This window comes from Diplotaxodon limnothrissa, linkage group LG14 (assembly GCF_057381915.1).
Source record: "Diplotaxodon limnothrissa isolate DT_005_m linkage group LG14, D_limnothrissa_male_GT1.1, whole genome shotgun sequence".
NCBI classification, from domain to species: Eukaryota; Metazoa; Chordata; class Actinopteri; order Cichliformes; family Cichlidae; genus Diplotaxodon; species Diplotaxodon limnothrissa.
This window is the reverse complement of record NC_140609.1, coordinates 41097235-41113916: the sequence shown is the minus strand read 5'-3', so window position 1 is coordinate 41113916 and position 16682 is coordinate 41097235. Positions and strand designations below refer to the sequence as shown.

Here is a 16682-nt window from a genome sequence, read left to right as displayed (position 1 = left end):
TTGTTATTTGCCACAAATGATTATGGCAGCCTTAAAGGTACATTTTAGTAAATAGATCAACATTTAAAATATTTCCATTATTTAACTATGTATTTTTTAAAAACACTTCGGGTTCGTAATTTCTCCTCAGAGTGAATACCTCTTTTGTACAAATCTTTGTTACGTCCTCACGCAGGTACGCCGTTTTCTCCAAACCAGCCAATCACATGGCGCACTCCAAGGAGAGCCACAGTGCGCATGTCGTTGTCGCTGACCGGGTTGGAACGGCAGGTAGGTCCTCCAGGTTTCGCTCCTCTGTCGTTTCTGAGCCGAGCGGTGTTTTTTCCCGGAGATGAACAGCGTGGGGGAGGCCTGTACCGAGCTGAAGCGGGAGTACGACACCTGCTTCAACCGCTGGTTTGCCGAGAAGTTCCTGAAGGGCGACCGGAGCGGCGACCCGTGCACGGAGAGCTTCCGGAAGTACCAGCGCTGCGTGCAGGCGGCCATCAAGGAGAAGGAGATCCCCATCGACGGCGTGGACTTCATGGGGCCCAACAAGGACAAGCCTGAGAGCTGATGGAGGGCTGCTGGGGAAATCCTACAAATGTACGCCCCACCGAGCATGCGCAGGAGCGGACAAGCTGCTGTCTCTGGGGTTAGAGGGTGAAGCGGCCCCTGAAAGAGCCGTCTCGTTAATTTTAAGCTTTTCTCTTTTACCGCACAGCTCTGTTCGGACTTCGTTTCTCAGCAGAGACACTTACCGCCCAGTTTTCCTCCAGAGGGCCCAGAGAGCTGCTGTCAGCCCTGAAACTGAGCTAAAACTGTCTGAATCCAATTACTAACCAACTAAAGCTCCTCCATGACGGCCTGTGTGCGCGTTATGAAGCGGTGGCAGCCTGTAGCTATAAATAGCTCTAAATAAGATGTGATGCTGAAAACTCTTCCGACTGATGTCATGTGTGCAAAACTCAATCTTGCATTGTACGAATGAATTAAAGGGAGCTCGGTGTTGGAGCAGGACACGTGCACATGGTGTGTTTTTACTCTCTCACGGGTCGACGTCTCTCTTTATGTTTCTGCAGGTTTTTCTTGATCATTCGGAGTATTTTCAGTGTTGAGAGCAGTTCTGTCTCATATTCTTGCATTTCAGCGACAGACGTTCAGGTTAAACACGACCAGAGTTCTGAATCGGCTCCTGCTTTGCACTGAAAGCGCTTCGTTCGCTCACATCCCGGTGGAGCTTAGACGTATCAAACCCCTGCCTGGTCCTGGGCTCGGTTTGTGAGGGGTGTACGACGGAGGGAGCTTAATGAGCTCATGAGGCAGAGTCAATGTTTTCAGTGCCCTGAAGGTGGCGCTATTTTCACCATGACAAATGCTTAGAGTTTGAGCTTAAAGTCAGCTGGGAGCACCACACCGACTGCATGCATCCAGCCAGTAACACCAGTAAATGAATGCAGCTGTCCAAACAGGTCATCTGCTGCCAAGATTCAGACTGATGCTACTAGAACACAAGAAAATGAATCAGTTTCATCTGCAGGCTGTTAATCAAGAAGAATCAGAATCAGAATACTTTATTGATCCCTGGGGGAAATTATTTTTTGTTACAGTGCTCCATTTTAAACCAACATTAAGACAAGACAGACAATACGCTAACTAAGAATAGTACAATATATACATATATATACATACATACATACATAAGTCACTTATAAATAAATATTTGGAAAAGAAACATGTGTAGCTGTAGCAGCAAACAGTGTGTTAAGTGGAAGCGTTGTACAGGGAGATGGCCACAGGCAGGAATGATTTCCTGTGTCGTTCAGTGGTGCTTTTCGGTAATCTCAGTCTCTCACTGAACGAGCTCCTGTGACTGACCAACATGTCATGGAGTGGGTGGGAGGTGTTATCCAACATTGTCTTTATCTTGGACAGCATCCGCCTCTCCGACACCACCTTGAGGGAGTCCAGCTCCATCCCCACAACATTGCTGGCCTTACGGATCAGTTTATTAAGTCTGTTGGCATCTGCGACCCTCAGCCTGCTCCCCCAGCATGCAACAGCATAGAGGATCGCACTGGCCACCACAGACTCATAGAAAATCCTCAGCATTTTCTGGCAGATGTTGAAGGACCTCAGTCGCCTCAAAAAATAGAGACGACTCTGGCCCTTCCTGTAAAGTGCTGTGTGTTTTTAGCCCAGTCCAGTTTATTGACTCGCTCATTAATTTCACTTTGGCTCGTCGGGCAACAAACTAGAATAGTTTACGTTGAGGCCGCGGGACAGAGAGCGTTAATGTTTAAATGTTTCCCAGCTGGAATGTTAGAGATAAACAGCAGCACTGAGTGCGCTCAGAGGTTCCATAAATGTAGTTATTGTAGTTCCTGCAGTGTGTCTGGTTATTACACCAGGATTTTCTGCACTATTACTCTGTGTGTGGTATTTCACTATAATGTTTGAGCATCTTTATACAACCCAAGTACAAAATAGTTAGCTGTTGTGTAAAATGGAAATAAAAGCAGTGCAGTGACTTCAAGTCTCAAACTGTATTTCATTCACAGTAGAACACAGAAACATATCAAACTGTGAACATGAACCATGGTGATAAAAATAGGAGCTCCTTGGGAACATGATGCAGCGACACGTCTGTAAAAGTAGGACAGGTCCATGTTTGCTCTCTAACACCAGTCTGATGGAGGATTCCAGCTGCTCAGCAGTCCTGGCTCTGCTTCGTCCTCTTGTTGCTTTCGTGTTGCTCCAGATGTTGTCAGCTGGTCAGAGGTCTGGACTGCAGGCTCCTCTGCTCCGAAGCCGTGAGGCTGGAATAGAAGCAGTCTGCGGTTCAGCATCGTCCTGCTCAAACACAAAGGCCTTCCTGAGAAACATCAGCATGGAGCAGATGTTGCTCTTAAACCTGTTTATACCTTTCAGCACTGATGGAGCCTTTCCAGATGTGCCGGCTCTGAAAGTGTTCCACAGTTAACACAGTTTGTGTAGATTGGCGATTTTTCTGCTCATGAGTTGCAATATGATGCTTCCAGCTGTTTCTTCTTAACTGTCAGGTTCAGTCTGTCCAAGTGACACAGCATGTCGACCAAAAAGGCCAGATCCATAATCCACTTGAGGTCCGAGAGCACGGGATAGTCCTTGTCCTTCTCTTCCATAAACAGTTTCACGGCATCCAAAAGCTCAAAGAAGCGAGAGAGTACCCGGCCTTTTGACAGCCACCTCACAGCGGCAGGTCACCTGGAAGCCCTTGGTCCAGCTCAGCGATGAGATTCTTGAATTGCCTGTGGTTAAGCGCGTGTGTGCGGATATAGTTGACGATTTCCATCACAGGCTTCGTGACGTTATCTAAATTCAATGATTTAGACACGAGTTGCTCCATGTGGATGATGCAGTGGAAATTCCAAAAGTCAGGAATAGTTTGGTCAGCTTTGCACAGCCCCACAAGCCCGTTCACAGATCCCATCGTGGCTGGTGCTCCATCCGTGGCGGTGCAGTTAATTTCGTTATGGGCAGATTTGCTTTTTCAAATGCAGCCATCATGGTTTCTTTCACATCTATGCCACGGGTTCTGTCTTTTAATGGCACAATATCCAGGAGCTCTTCTTTGATCACACAATCGTTTGACACAGACCCTAAAATATTGCCAACTGAGGCTTGTCTTGTATATCACAACTCTCATCCAATGCGACACTAAAATACTCACATGCTTGAAGGTCAGAGTGCAACTGTGATTTAATAGCCGTGTTAATGTCCGATATTCTGTGTTCAACAGTGTGGCGGGACAGTTGGACGTCTGATACCACGCGTTTTAATTTGTTGTTTTCAGGAGACAAGATTTCAACAACGTCACTGAGGCATTTTTTAACGAACTCCCCTTCATTGTGTGGCTTTTTAGCCCGTGCAATGTTCCAAGCCAGCTGATAGGATGCGAGCGTTATGGTCTCTAACCCCACCTCCGAAGTGGCCCGAGCGAGCCCCAGGCTCCAGGCCCCGATAAGCGGCCGCCAAGGAGTGAGCCGGTGTGTACCTGGACGCCCACCCCCAGACACAAAGAACCACCAACGCACCGATGTCTGAGGGAGTCCGCCACTGGCAGGGGAAGTGGTGGTGGGTGGAGATAGGCCTCCAAACCTTGGAGGGCCTGAGATGTCCCCAGAGAGGTGGCGCCTGACACCCAACCTGACATATAGACACAGACATACAGGCACATATACAAACATCCATTCCCACCCTCATGCTCTCATATGCACTCACTCCACACTCAACCAACGTGGAGACAGACATGAAGAGACGCTGTACACACGATCACACTCCCCAAGCGTACTCTACGAACCGGGTCTAGGTACTGCCCCCTGGGGGGGGAAACTGCACCCAGACCCAGGTGGTGTTACCCTTTTCCCTGCGGTGGGGAGAGGCAGACCACCCCGACTCCACAGCAGCAGGAAGGCTCCACACTCCAGACCGCAGTCGGACGGCCAACTCCTCCTCCCAGCACCCCCGCTCCAACAGGCAACAGAGAACGGGGGGTGTGAAGACTGCAAACCTCCCTCCACCCGCTCATATGTAGCGTTGATTCATGTGTGTTCATGTGTGTTGGACAGCATTTTTAGCCCCCCAGACACCCACCATACCCTCACCTCGGTGTCACACTCTGAAACGATGTCTAACACTTTGATTAGCTCTTTAAAGGAGTTTAGAGGAGCCAGCTGAGTTTGGCTGCAAAAGGACGCTCACCCACCGGAACCTGAACACGAGTAGAAGGTATCCACGAAAACAGACTTGAAAACAGGCCGTATCTTCTCTCAAACATTTAGTTTGTTAGCATCTGGTTTAAATAAGACTCTGAAGATAAAAACAAACCCGACGGTCTGTCAGTCTCAGGGGGTAGATGGTTTCCAGCTGTTCATACTAAAGTGCCTAAACTCCCAAATAGTGGAGTCGATCCAGTTAATGTACAATGGGATTATACTGACATCTGTCAGTGCGCCCCAGGGCGGCTGTGGCTACAACGTAGCTACCATCACCAGTGTGTGAATGGGTGGATGACTGGATGTGTGAAGCGCTTTGGGGTCCTAGTAAAGCGCTATACAAATACAGGCCATTTACCATTAATGGGAAGTGAACGGTTCTTCTAGACTAGCTCACAGCAGGCTCCCAAAAGTTCTCCAATTAGGAGAGAGTGGGCCATTAGAGTCAATGCTGATTGAGGATGAACTGAGGGGCTTCGTAGATATGATGCCAAGCTACACTAGAACACTCCAAGCTCTAAAAATATGACGCTGGGACTTTCTCATTTGAAGCTCACTTACCTGGAAATAATTCATTTTTACCATCTAACTTTACATGAACGTTTATCTAACCAAGCTGTACAAAAAGACAGAAGGGGGTCATTTTATTCTGAAGGTGCAAGAAATAAGAGTGAACAGCGTGTATCAGTTTACATTCAAAATGAAGTTCATTGTACTGAACTAAATACAGGAGCATCAGATCAAAGCAGGGAGAGAATGAGCTTATTAGACAAGTGGAAAAAGCTTTATATGTTTCTGAGGTTTACATCAGAGCTGTATAGGAGCATATTTTGGCCACAGTAGGCGTAAGCAGTGCTGTCCTTGCAGCTGTCCATTGCCTTATAATGTCTGATGCATGAATAATGTGGCAGTGGCTTTCGACCGATCCTCAGGAAGTCCCACGTCCTCAGAAACCGTCGCACATTTCTGTGATGGTGTCTATGGTTGTGAAATATGTAGGCAGTAGGGGTGCAACGATATTCGTATCGATATTGAACCGTTCGATACAGTGCTTTCGGTTCGGTACGCATATGTATCGAACAATACAAAATTTGTAATTTATTTTATCAACTTTCCTTCTGACGATGCTGTCTGTGTTGAGCGCTCAGTGAATCTGCGTTCGACTACTCCGCCTAGGGTCGACAGTGCAGCCTAGGCGGAGTAGTCGAACGCAGATTCACTGAGCGCTCAACACAGACAGCATCGTCAGAAGGAAGAGCGCAGGGCAAGCTAGCGAGACAGAAGTTAAGCTCTCCTTACAACATGGACCTCCCCCACCCTCATTCAGATCTGGCGTTTGGAATTATTTTGGTTTTCATGTGACGTATGACCCTGAAGGTAAGCGAGTCATGCACTAAAGTAAAACAGTATGTTGGATGTGCCATGCAATGCTCAATTACATGGGTGGGAGCTAGTGTGTTAGCGCAGTTAGCTCGTTAACGTGTTGGCCGTCTAGCCCCATGCACGGGGCGATCGGCGGTAGCTCGTTAACGGAGATTTGCCGTGTTGTGGCGTTAAGGTCATTTCAACGAGATTAACCTGAAAGCACTAGCGGGAACACAACGAATATGACTGCACATTTACACCGACATCATCCTAGTGCCAAGACAAGTGGAAGCAGAAAAAAAACAAGCAAGCATGCTACTAACTTTAGCCGAGTCATTTAGACAGCTGTTTAATATGCTGCTGAGAATATAGCCCAGAAGAAGCGGATAGTATAGCTTTTATTTTGGAAAGAGACCTTTCTCTGTAATAAACTCTCTTTTCCAAAGATGAGTGATTCCTCAATCAGATACAGGGCTCGCAATATCGCTAGCCCGACGTCCCGGGGCTAGCGATTTTTTTTCAGTCGGGCTACCAAAATCTATCTCTGCCCTGTCCGTCGGGCTATTGTAGGAAGGAAAAATATATGTCAATGCTTTTGCATTCTTTCAGAAATGTAGCTGGGTAATTATGTCATTGGCATCGGTGAGCCACTGTCAATATGTGACATATTGAAGTCGCGTTTGAATTTGCGCTTGTTTTTTTGCTTTCACTTTGCAATCGTGCGAACTGTGTATAGAGAGCGACAGCACTGATCTGTGAGTGATGATAATTTGCGCACCAATTCCTCTGACATCGTCTTATTAATCGTTAGCTTACTATGCAAACATGACAAGTGAAATCTCCCGCAGCTTAAACATGTGAGAGGTTGATCGCAGAGAATCGCTGAGCTTATGTGAGTGCGTGTGTAAAAGCAGCAGGATATATATTTTAGTTCTGCTGAGCCAAATAAGACAGGTCAGGGTGAAGAAGTGACAGCCAAAGAAAAGCTTACCACAAAACGGAGAAGTTATGACAAATCAGACTATAAGGCAAAAAGAAAGTGCAGCTTTATGGTTTCATGGACAAAAGAATTTCTGTGGCTGCAATATGACGAGCTAAATAACCAGGGCTGCACATAAGTGGTCCGCAGGTGCGCATTCGCTGTCAAAATAAAAAACACGCACAAGGGTTAGGGTTAAATTTAAAAACTGTACTTTTGAGTTAAAATATATATTTATAATTTTAATAAATGACAAATTAAAAAGGCATGAACATTTTTTTTGTATCGAAAAAATATCGAACCGTGACACCAAAGTATCGAACCGAACCGAACCGTGAATTTTGTGTATCGTTGCACCCCTAGTAGGCAGGTCTGTTTCCTGCCATCCTTGGTGTTCTTCCATCAGTTTACCAAGGCCAATAAACACACTGACCCAACACCCCCTTTTCACCCACTGTCCAACTGCTTGGTAGAAGCCTTATTAATATAATAATACTCATTATTAGCAGATACAAATACACAGATATTTAAAGCACATTAAAGTGACCAGTGTGCTCTCAGCAATTGACTGCAGCTTAGTTGGGACCTGACTGTGTCTTCTTTATGACGTCATCAGTGAGACGTTTATGTTAGCTGATATGAGACTACAAGCAAGCTTTTTCCACCCAGAACTCTGCGTTAGCCTCTAGCTGCACCTCAAATACCACCGAGCTGCATCATGTATTCTGCACTTTATTTGTGTGCAGGTGGTTTAATAGAAAGTTAACGAAAAGAAAGTCATGCCATGTAGTCTCTTCTGAAAGTCCTAACAGTAGTCACTGTTAGATTTCTCAACAGTCCACAGAAGATTTTCAAGAAAGGTCGTTGCATTTTCCTCCTTCATGACCTCACAACGACGACACTTTGACGCTGTCTGCGGAGAAGAAACAGAAATACGTGTTATTGTCTGGAAGAAGATTGGAACACAACCAAGACTTGAAGGGCAGTTGGAGCATTCAAGGTTTTCACCAGAAACTTCCTACAACCCATAAGTCTTTGGGACATGGTGTAACCAGCCTTTAATGTAATGTTGGAGTACCCCAGGGCTCTATGCTAGGTCCTCTTCAGCTTCTACTCGAATGTTCTGCCTTGATGTTCAAATCAGTGCAGATGGTACAGTAATAGATTGTACAGTGCTGTTAACCAGTAACTGAAACAAAACTTACATCACAGTGTTGAAGTAAATATAGTTGGGACAAAAAGCAACACTGATATCTCTCCACGTGACACAGAAGTCAAAGCTGGATTCCCACCAGAAAACAAAAATTGTTGGGAGGGTAACGTAATCTACCAGCAATGCTCCTCACTGTGGGCTTTAATCCTGTAATGGTTACATTATCATTACAATTCTCACTTCTAAGTACCAAATGTGAACTTGTGCTTAAATAAACGAGCAGTTCCTCCTCTGAAGGAGTCAGTGAGGTGCCTTAAAAATCCCAGACACTGACTTTAAAATTGCATAATCCAATACAGGTGCAGGGGGGCTGAAGCCTATCCCAGCTACCACAGGGCATGAGGCTGGGTACATCCCAGACTGGTCACCAGTCTGTCGCAACCCTACCAGCGGCATGGGTTTGGACTGTGGGAGGAAGCCGGAGGGAACCACGCAGACACACAGAGAACAGAAAAGTCAGAGGGTGGAGTCAAACTCACGACCTCGTTGCTGTTAGGAAACAGCACTAACAACTGCCAACGTGTTGGCGTACATGTCATCGTCATCAAATTAAAATAAATCTTCCCGGTCCATCACATAAATGTTTCAGAGGAAAGACAAACTTCTTGTTGTTAAGCGTTTAAGTTTTTATTAGTTGTTGTTTTTATTCGTACAGTGACTGAAAAACAACAGAGCGCTTTACATCAAGGCAAATATGTTATAATCCAAGTAGAAAGAAAATGAACACACAACTAAAAGAGAAACAACGTAACTGAAAATGACAGACATGCTAAAAACGTGATAAATATTAAAATAATAAGTCAAATAAAAATAAATATTTGGAGGAAATTGGACTCCATCAGGTTTCTGTGTGGAGTTTGCATGTTCTCTTCGTGTCTGTGTGGGTTCTATGTGTGGGTTCTATGTGCGAGTTCTATGCGTGGGTTCTGTGTGTGGGTTCTATGTGTGAGTTCTATGCGTCGGTTCTGTGTCCGGGTTCTATGTGTGGGTTCTATGTGTGGGTTCTGTGTGTGGGTTCTGTGTGTGGGTTCTGTGTGTGGGTTCTATGTGTGGGTTCTATGTGCGAGTTCTATGTGTGGGTTCTATGTGCGAGTTCTATGCGTGGGTTCTATGTGTGAGTTCTATGTGTGGGTTCTGTGTGTGGGTTCTATGCGTGGGTTCTGTGTCCGGGTTCTATGCGTGGGTTCTATGTGTGAGTTCTATGTGTGGGTTCTCTGTGTGGGTTCTGTGTGTGGGTTCTGTGTCCGGGTTCTATGCGTGGGTTCTATGCGTGAGTTCTATGTGTGGGTTCTATGTGTGAGTTCTATGCGTGGGTTCTATGTGTGGGTTCTATGCGTGGGTTCTATGCGTGGGTTCTATGTGTGAGTTCTATGTGTGGGTTCTATGTGTGAGTTCTATGCGTGGGTTCTATGTGTGAGTTCTATGTGTGGGTTCTATGTGTGGGTTCTATGCGTGGGTTCTATGTGTGAGTTCTATGCGTGGGTTCTATGTGTGAGTTCTCATCAGGTCCTTTTTTTTGGGAAAGAGCAGCAGCTGTGGCATATCAGCTGATCCAGGCTGTTCCCAATCTTTCTTTGAAAGCAGGGGCAGAAGGTCATCTGTGGGAATATGTTCCAGGTTTGTGATTCTCAGTTTTGCTCTCACAGAATCACACGTGCAGGAAACCCAGTCACAGCAGCTAAACCCTCCTAAAGTCCAGACAAGCTCTGAGCTCGCCGTGACATTCATGAGTGACGTGAGAAGGTCAAAAGCACACGCAAAGAAAATATCTCATCTGTTCCACTGAGCTTCATAAAGTTTTCCGTTTCCAAATAGGAGCTCATTTTAACAAATGGCTTTAATCATAGTTGGTCTACTTAATAAACGACCACAGTATTACTTCATCAGTCCTTCCTTCAGTGGTTACTGTGCTTTACACAGGAAACAACTCTGTATGGCCACAACCTGAGCAGCTCCTGATCTTATAACAGTCATCTCATTAATTAGATATTTTTAACTCCTCACCCGTCCATCCATTCTCTGCCACATGCCTCTCCTCAGCCACCCCCTACATCTTCCGGGGCGACCCTGAGATATTTCCAAGCCAACTGTGAGAGCTCATCACTCTGGGGTATCCTGGCTCTCCTCTGGGCCTGTCGTGTTGGGGTCATGGATTCTCCAGTGCAGCAGATGTTGATTGTAACACCAACCTGTCTAATTGTTTTTAGTCTTTCCAGACCACAACTTTGTCGCGCCTCTCTTTGTTGCACTATGGGACTCCACCACAGCCTCCTTATCATAGGCCACTGACACACAGCTCAGATAGAAAGGAGTACTGGCTCTCTCTCTCCCTCCTAAATGACCCCAGAGGTACTTAAACGTGGCTCTGACCTGGAGTTGGCACTTCACTCTTGTCCAGCTAACAACTGCGGTCTCAGACTTGGACGTGCTACTTCTCGTCTCATACGTAATGCAAACCTCCACAATCGGAGCTGGAGGTCATTGTTCGATGAAGCCATCAGACCACCAAAGCCAACACCCTACATCTCAAGTCTTTCCATGAAATTTCCTTCAAAGTCAGCAGGATGATCAGGGCCTCAGTTTTGAATGCACAGTTTAAAAGAACTCTTACATTAGAAGTAATGTGAATTCCTCTTTTAGCTGTTTCTCATACCTGGTTTATCCTGGACGCCAGTCTCCTCAGCAATCTATTCAATTTCTTCCACTTGGGCTCGAGCTCACACTCATGCGTGAGGACAATAATTTCAGAAGCAAAACATTGCATCGTGGTCCTGGGACAAATCTGCTGGAGGGAGAGAAAGGAGAGAGAGCAAAGGAATGATGCCATGAAGGAAAAAATCACAGCAGTCACAGTCATGCGCAGCTTCAGAAAGCAGCTTTGCATGATTGGCGGTTCAAAATAATCCTCCTTTATCGGACACGTGGCCGCGGTGAACCCCCTCAGTTCATTCTCTGTCTAAAACATGCTGTTTTAGCTCCTCCCTCTTAAAGACCACTGTCCTCTGATTGGCTGCTCCTGACAAAAAGAGGGTTTAAACATCAAGTGGGTGGAGCTTCTGTGCACGAGATGACCATATTAGGGATAAACAGCAGCCTGTAGCCCGAGCTATACTGAACGCACACTGAGCTCATTTATCTGTCAGGGGTGGCTGGAGCTCAGGTGGCAGAGCAGACCAGCCGCTAACGAGAAGGTCGGTGGTTCGATCCCATGCAGCCTGCATGCCAAATATCCTCGGGCAAGATACGAACCCCATGTTGCTCTGAGTGTGAATGTGTATGAGTGTTAGATACTCAGTCAGTGCCTGTGTGAATGGGTGAATGAATTAGTTGTATATAAGAACCAGTCCATTTACCATTCATGTGGCAGGAAATGTCATACAACTGAGATGATGGGAAAATACCAAAGACTGAGGAGACCTGTTATTGTGTCGGACCCTGTGGGTCTCTGCAGCTTTCATCATCTGAAGAATTCCCAAAACGAGTTGGGCGACAAGCTCGAAGAAACCAAACGTGTCCATTTTATGTTGAAAAAGCTTTAAAAATGAAAATGTAATTTTGTCACGGTCGTAAAAATGACATCAATATTATATTTTAACTTTTATTTCCTTTTTTAATGATACGAGGATAAAAACGTCCACAAGCCGCGGTGCACAGCGCTGAGGGTGACTGCGTGCACGTGGAGGCCACAGGAAGCCGCTGCAGCAGAGCCACCAACACGGAGCTGCTGCAGACATGACATTTGCTCTGCCTCATGTAGAAAACGTTCTCCTCACCCTGAAGGACTGGACACTGATATTTATGCCAGAGTCTTGAAGGAACCCTGCAGTGTTCCCGACACAGCCAATGTCCCTGTTAATGAAGCTATTCTGTAACTTGACCCCTGACCCCGGCGTCACAGCTGTGCTTGTCTGCTTCCTGAAGCTGCGTTCACTCTCACTCACTGCATCCATCTGTTGCACTGTTACACATGAAATGTTTAAACAGCGGCTCCAGCAGAACATTAAGATCACTGAACACGGAGCACAAAGACCACGGTCAGTGCTTGACCTTTAACCTGAATGTGCACAAGCTGAAGCGATTAGTCAGCGGAGGATCTTTGCCTCTGTGTGTTGTAGTTATTAGTCTGTCAGGCATTTTTAGCTGCGGGCTGAAACGTGAGTCAGTGCTTTGTGCAGGCACATACCTCGTAGTCTTCCATGGTGGGTGTGTACAGGCTGCAGTTCAGCGACAACTGAAGGGAAAGAGAAAGTTAGCTGCACATGTGCGTAACCACCGAGAAGCGGAACATTTTCCAGGTACAAGAGCTCACTGTGTGCTGCAGACTGAGTGCACGATGAAACCCTCTGAGACCAGAAGCCCCCGAAGCCAAGAGCTCTTCAAGTGCGCTTGCAGGCTCAGCTTTCAGCTGCATGCTTAGTGCTAATTAGCAAACAACACTACGGAGCTACAACCACATCCACCCAGCTCGCAGCGCAAATACTTTTAGAGCGGACTCATTTTTCCCGGGACACTGACATCTGCTTACGTCATGTAAAAGAGAGGGTTTTTTTTCCAGGGAAAAAAACTCCTGTGGATTAATTTTGCATGAGTCACAACTGAAAACGATCTGCATGTCTGGGACTCAGAGACGATGCTCATTCTGCCGAAGCAGCTTTCCACGACTCTCAGTGAAAACAACCCTTCCTCCCCTCAGCTCGTCCTCTGTGTGACAAACTTGTTCTTTCTACGCAGAAGTCACTCTGCAGCTTAGGTGTGCGTTAGGTGTGTGCTGTACTTATTTTACATGACTCATCCTCCTCAACAATAAACGCATGCTTACATATCTTCAAGATAAGGCACCGAAGATACTGTTGCAGTTCACAGTTCACACACCTGAGTTCTGTGAAGTGCAGCAGTATGGATTGTAAAGCTGAGCAGGGTGAGGTACGAATCTCAAAGCCTAAAGCTGCTTTTGACCTTCGAGCATTAAAAAGCGTTCACGTTGCGTGATGTTGCGTGATGAAGTGCGTGTGTTTCTAAGTGAGCCATAAAGGCTTGCAGTCATACCTTTTTGGAGATGTTGGAGACTTTCTCCTTCAGGCTCTCGACCTGCACGTAGAGGTCCCTGCTGCATGGTCTTTGGGTGATGGCGATGATGTTGACAGAACACAGAAACACAAACACACTCACGAGAGCTGGCCTCTCCCTCTGCATGGCACAGGCGGCAAAACCATCATCTGCGTCACATTATCCTCTGCTGTCTGCTGCCCCCACAACTCACTGCAACATCCTCAAGAAATCTATCACAGCAGGCCCCTCCGGAGGCTTCCACTCCCCGACCCTCCGACAGGATGCAGATGGCTTAAAGTGTCTTCAGCGTCTGTCCTCTGCTGGACTCCAGCTGAAACTCAACAGCAGTTGTAGAATGAAGAAAATCCTTTCTTTGGCTAGTTTTCAGGAATTTTTGGTCAAACTTCCAACCTTCACTCTTCCAGTCGTATGTCCCGCTGCTGGGGAAGGCTCCAGCTATCCAAGGAAAAGAGAAATTAATTAAAAGAGGAATGAACATCCAGAAGGACAAGTGTGGTGGAGTTTTGGCAGGTGATGGTTCACTTCGGGGGGAAAAGGTGCGTTATCCGGAGCTGCTGGTCTACACGTGGTTGGAGAGCATGGACTCCCTCTCTTCTGTCCCTTCTCACCCTCCAGTTTTCACTTTCTCACTCCTCCCACTCTTCCTCCTCCTCTGGATTATTTGCATTTTACTTTCAAGATCCCACCTCTTTTCTCCAGCTGTTTCTTTTGCTCCCAGCGATCCCGAGTGCAGTGTTTCTTCCTCTAAACCCTGCAGGGAACAAAATCTACTCAACACACATCCTGGAGCTTCTCTGTGTTTGCCAACAGTCTGACTGACTAATCATCAAAACCTGCGAGGGCCGCAATTACCTGAGATAAAACATTTTCACTGAAAGTAAAGAGATGGAACCAATGCCAAAGAACATGTTATATGGAAACAACAATGGAGCGAACGCAGTGAAAGTCATGGCAGGACTTGTGAGGGCGTCAGAGTTTGGTACTGGGACTTGAGCGGTTGGTCGTACTTTGGACCAAGACATGCTTACATCACGAGCTAGAAGTGAGATTATCAGTGTTATGACAACTTCAACACTGACTTCAAATCAAAGCAGCACAGTGCTGAAAGTTAATGAGGTAAATACATGTAAAGGCATTGTGAAATTTATCAAATATTTCCAAACTCTGCTGCAGGCAGCACACGTGGTAATATCAGCAGAAGATCAGCAGCCTTCTCACAGCGTGAAGGAAAAGGTTCAAACGTGCGATACTGTGAACTTAATCTGTGTGTGATTAGGAGCTCCGACCCCCTGATATCAGTGAGCAACAGTTTGATTTTTGTTTGATTTGGATCAGAGCTGGTATGCACATCGAGGAGGCAGTGCGGCGCTGCTGCCAAAAAACTACATAAAGCACACAAACGAATACTCTGTTGGACTTAACAGTAATGGGAGCAGTTTCCGCAATCAGGCTAATGATAAAAACAACAATGATCTCTCAGAGACGGGCGATGAAAGCTTCTGTGAGCTTGTGCAGACTCTCAAACCCATATCTGCTAACAAGAGTCAACTTAAAGCACACAGTTTTCTCGACTAAGCCCTGGCACATAAGATAAGATAAGATAAGATAACTCTTTATTGTCATTGCACAGTCATACATAGTACAGTAGTACAATGAAATTGGAAAAACTGTCCTACGTCGGCACTACATATAACACAACACGACACGATATGACACATCACAACGTAACAAACAACACAACACAGTATATTAACTTAGTATAAAAAAGAAGAATAAGTGTATGTGTATTGCACACTGTTATTATTGCACATTAATTATTATTGCACCGTGTTATAAATATAAATATTATTGTTATTGTTTTAAACATTGTTACCTCCCCCTAAAAAGTCCAGGGAGGTATCCAGTCAGGTCAGCTATTTACATTGATCAGGGCTATTGCCCTGTTGTAAAACTGTCCTTGAGTCTATTTGTTCGGGACCTCAGCAGCCTGAACCTCCTGCCAGACGGCAGCAGCTTAAACACCCGGTGTCCTGGGTGTGTGCAGTCCCGTAGGATGCTGCGTGCCCTCTTGAGACAGCGAGTGCTGTACAGGTCCTTCAGGGAGGGAAGAGGATGTCCAATGATTTTTTGGGCCATATTGATGACCCTCTGGAGTGCCTTTCTGTGTGCTGTGGTGCAGCTGGAGAACCACACACCGATGCAATATGTCAGCACACTTTCAATGGAGCAGCGGTAGAAGACGGTCAGCAGCTCCTTCTTCAGGTCCATTTTTCTGAGGATTCTCAGAAAGTGGAGACGCTGTTGGGCCTTCTTTAAGACCGCAGAGGTGTTAGAGCTCCATTGGAGGTCTGTGTCTATGTGCACACCCAGAAACTTGAAACTGGAGACCCTTTCCACGCACTCCCCGTTGATGCTGACAGGCTGCAGCTCGGACTTCCTCCTTCTGAAGTCAACTACCAGTTCTTTTGTCTTGGTGGTATTGAGGTCCAGGTTGTTGTCTGCACACTAATCTGACAGCCTCTGAACTTCAGCTCTGTATGCCGTCTCATCTCCCCCTGAGATGAGCCCCACCACAGTGGTATCATCTGCAAACTTGATGACTGTGTTGTCTGGGTGGGAACTAACACAGTCATGTGTGTACAGAGTGTACAGTAGGGGACTCAGTACACAGCCTTGTGGAGAGCCGGTGTTGAGGCTGAGGGCTGAGGAAAGATGAGGCCCCACTCTAACTCTCTGTACACGGTCTGAGAGGAAGTCTCTGATCCAGCGGCAGGTGGTGGAAGGAAGTCCAGTTTCCAGCAGTTTAACTATTAGTCTGTCCGGGAGTATCGTATTGAAAGCAGAGCTAAAGTCAACAAAGAGCAGCCTGGCGTAACGGCCCTGCACTTCCAGGTGAGAGATGGTGGTGTGGAGCGTTGTAGCAATGGCATCTTCAGTTGATCTGTTAGCTCTGTATGCAAACTGGAGCGGGTCGAGTGTGGGTGGCAGGCAGGACATGATGTGACGTCGGACCAGTTTCTCGAAACACTTCATTATAACAGGTGTTAGAGCGACTGGTCGGTAGTCGTTGAGGCTGCTAATGTTAGTACGCTTTGGCAGTGGGACAATTGTGGCTGACTTTAGGCACGGCGGGATGCAGGACTGGGACAGTGAAGTGTTGAAGATCTTAGTGAAGACCCCAGCCAGCTGGTCTGCACACTCTTTTAGGACCTTTGCGGTTACCCCATCTGGTCCGGTGGCCTTCCTGGGGTTCACTGCCCTCAGTGTGCGCCTCACCTCATATTCCTGCACTATGAGGCTTGGGCTGCTGCTGTCCGAT

General features: G+C 46.5%; 2 protein-coding genes across 3 annotated transcripts; one reads left to right on the top strand and one right to left on the bottom strand.

Annotated features, from left to right (window-relative positions):
* The first annotated feature begins 244 nt into the window (after positions 1–244).
* Positions 245–999, top strand: triap1 (TP53 regulated inhibitor of apoptosis 1). The gene has a single exon (XM_085371038.1). The coding sequence runs from the start codon at positions 332–334 to the stop codon at positions 554–556; it is 225 nt and encodes a 74-aa protein (XP_085227164.1). The 5' UTR covers positions 245–331; the 3' UTR covers positions 557–999.
* Positions 1000–7263: 6264 nt separating this feature from the next.
* On the bottom strand, positions 7264–14186 carry il15l (interleukin 15, like). 2 transcript variants are annotated; one of them, XM_085371248.1, is made up of 4 exons: positions 13340–14186; positions 12477–12524; positions 10947–11078; positions 7264–7993 (listed from the first exon to the last, which is right to left on the bottom strand). In XM_085371248.1, the coding sequence occupies exons 1-4, from the start codon at positions 13484–13486 to the stop codon at positions 7886–7888; spliced, it is 435 nt and encodes a 144-aa protein (XP_085227374.1). In that variant the 5' UTR covers positions 13487–14186; the 3' UTR covers positions 7264–7885. The 2 variants fall into 2 exon arrangements, with proteins under 2 accessions (XP_085227374.1, XP_085227375.1); XM_085371249.1 differs by having other exon boundaries at positions 10947–11075.
* Positions 14187–16682: the final 2496 nt, after the last annotated feature.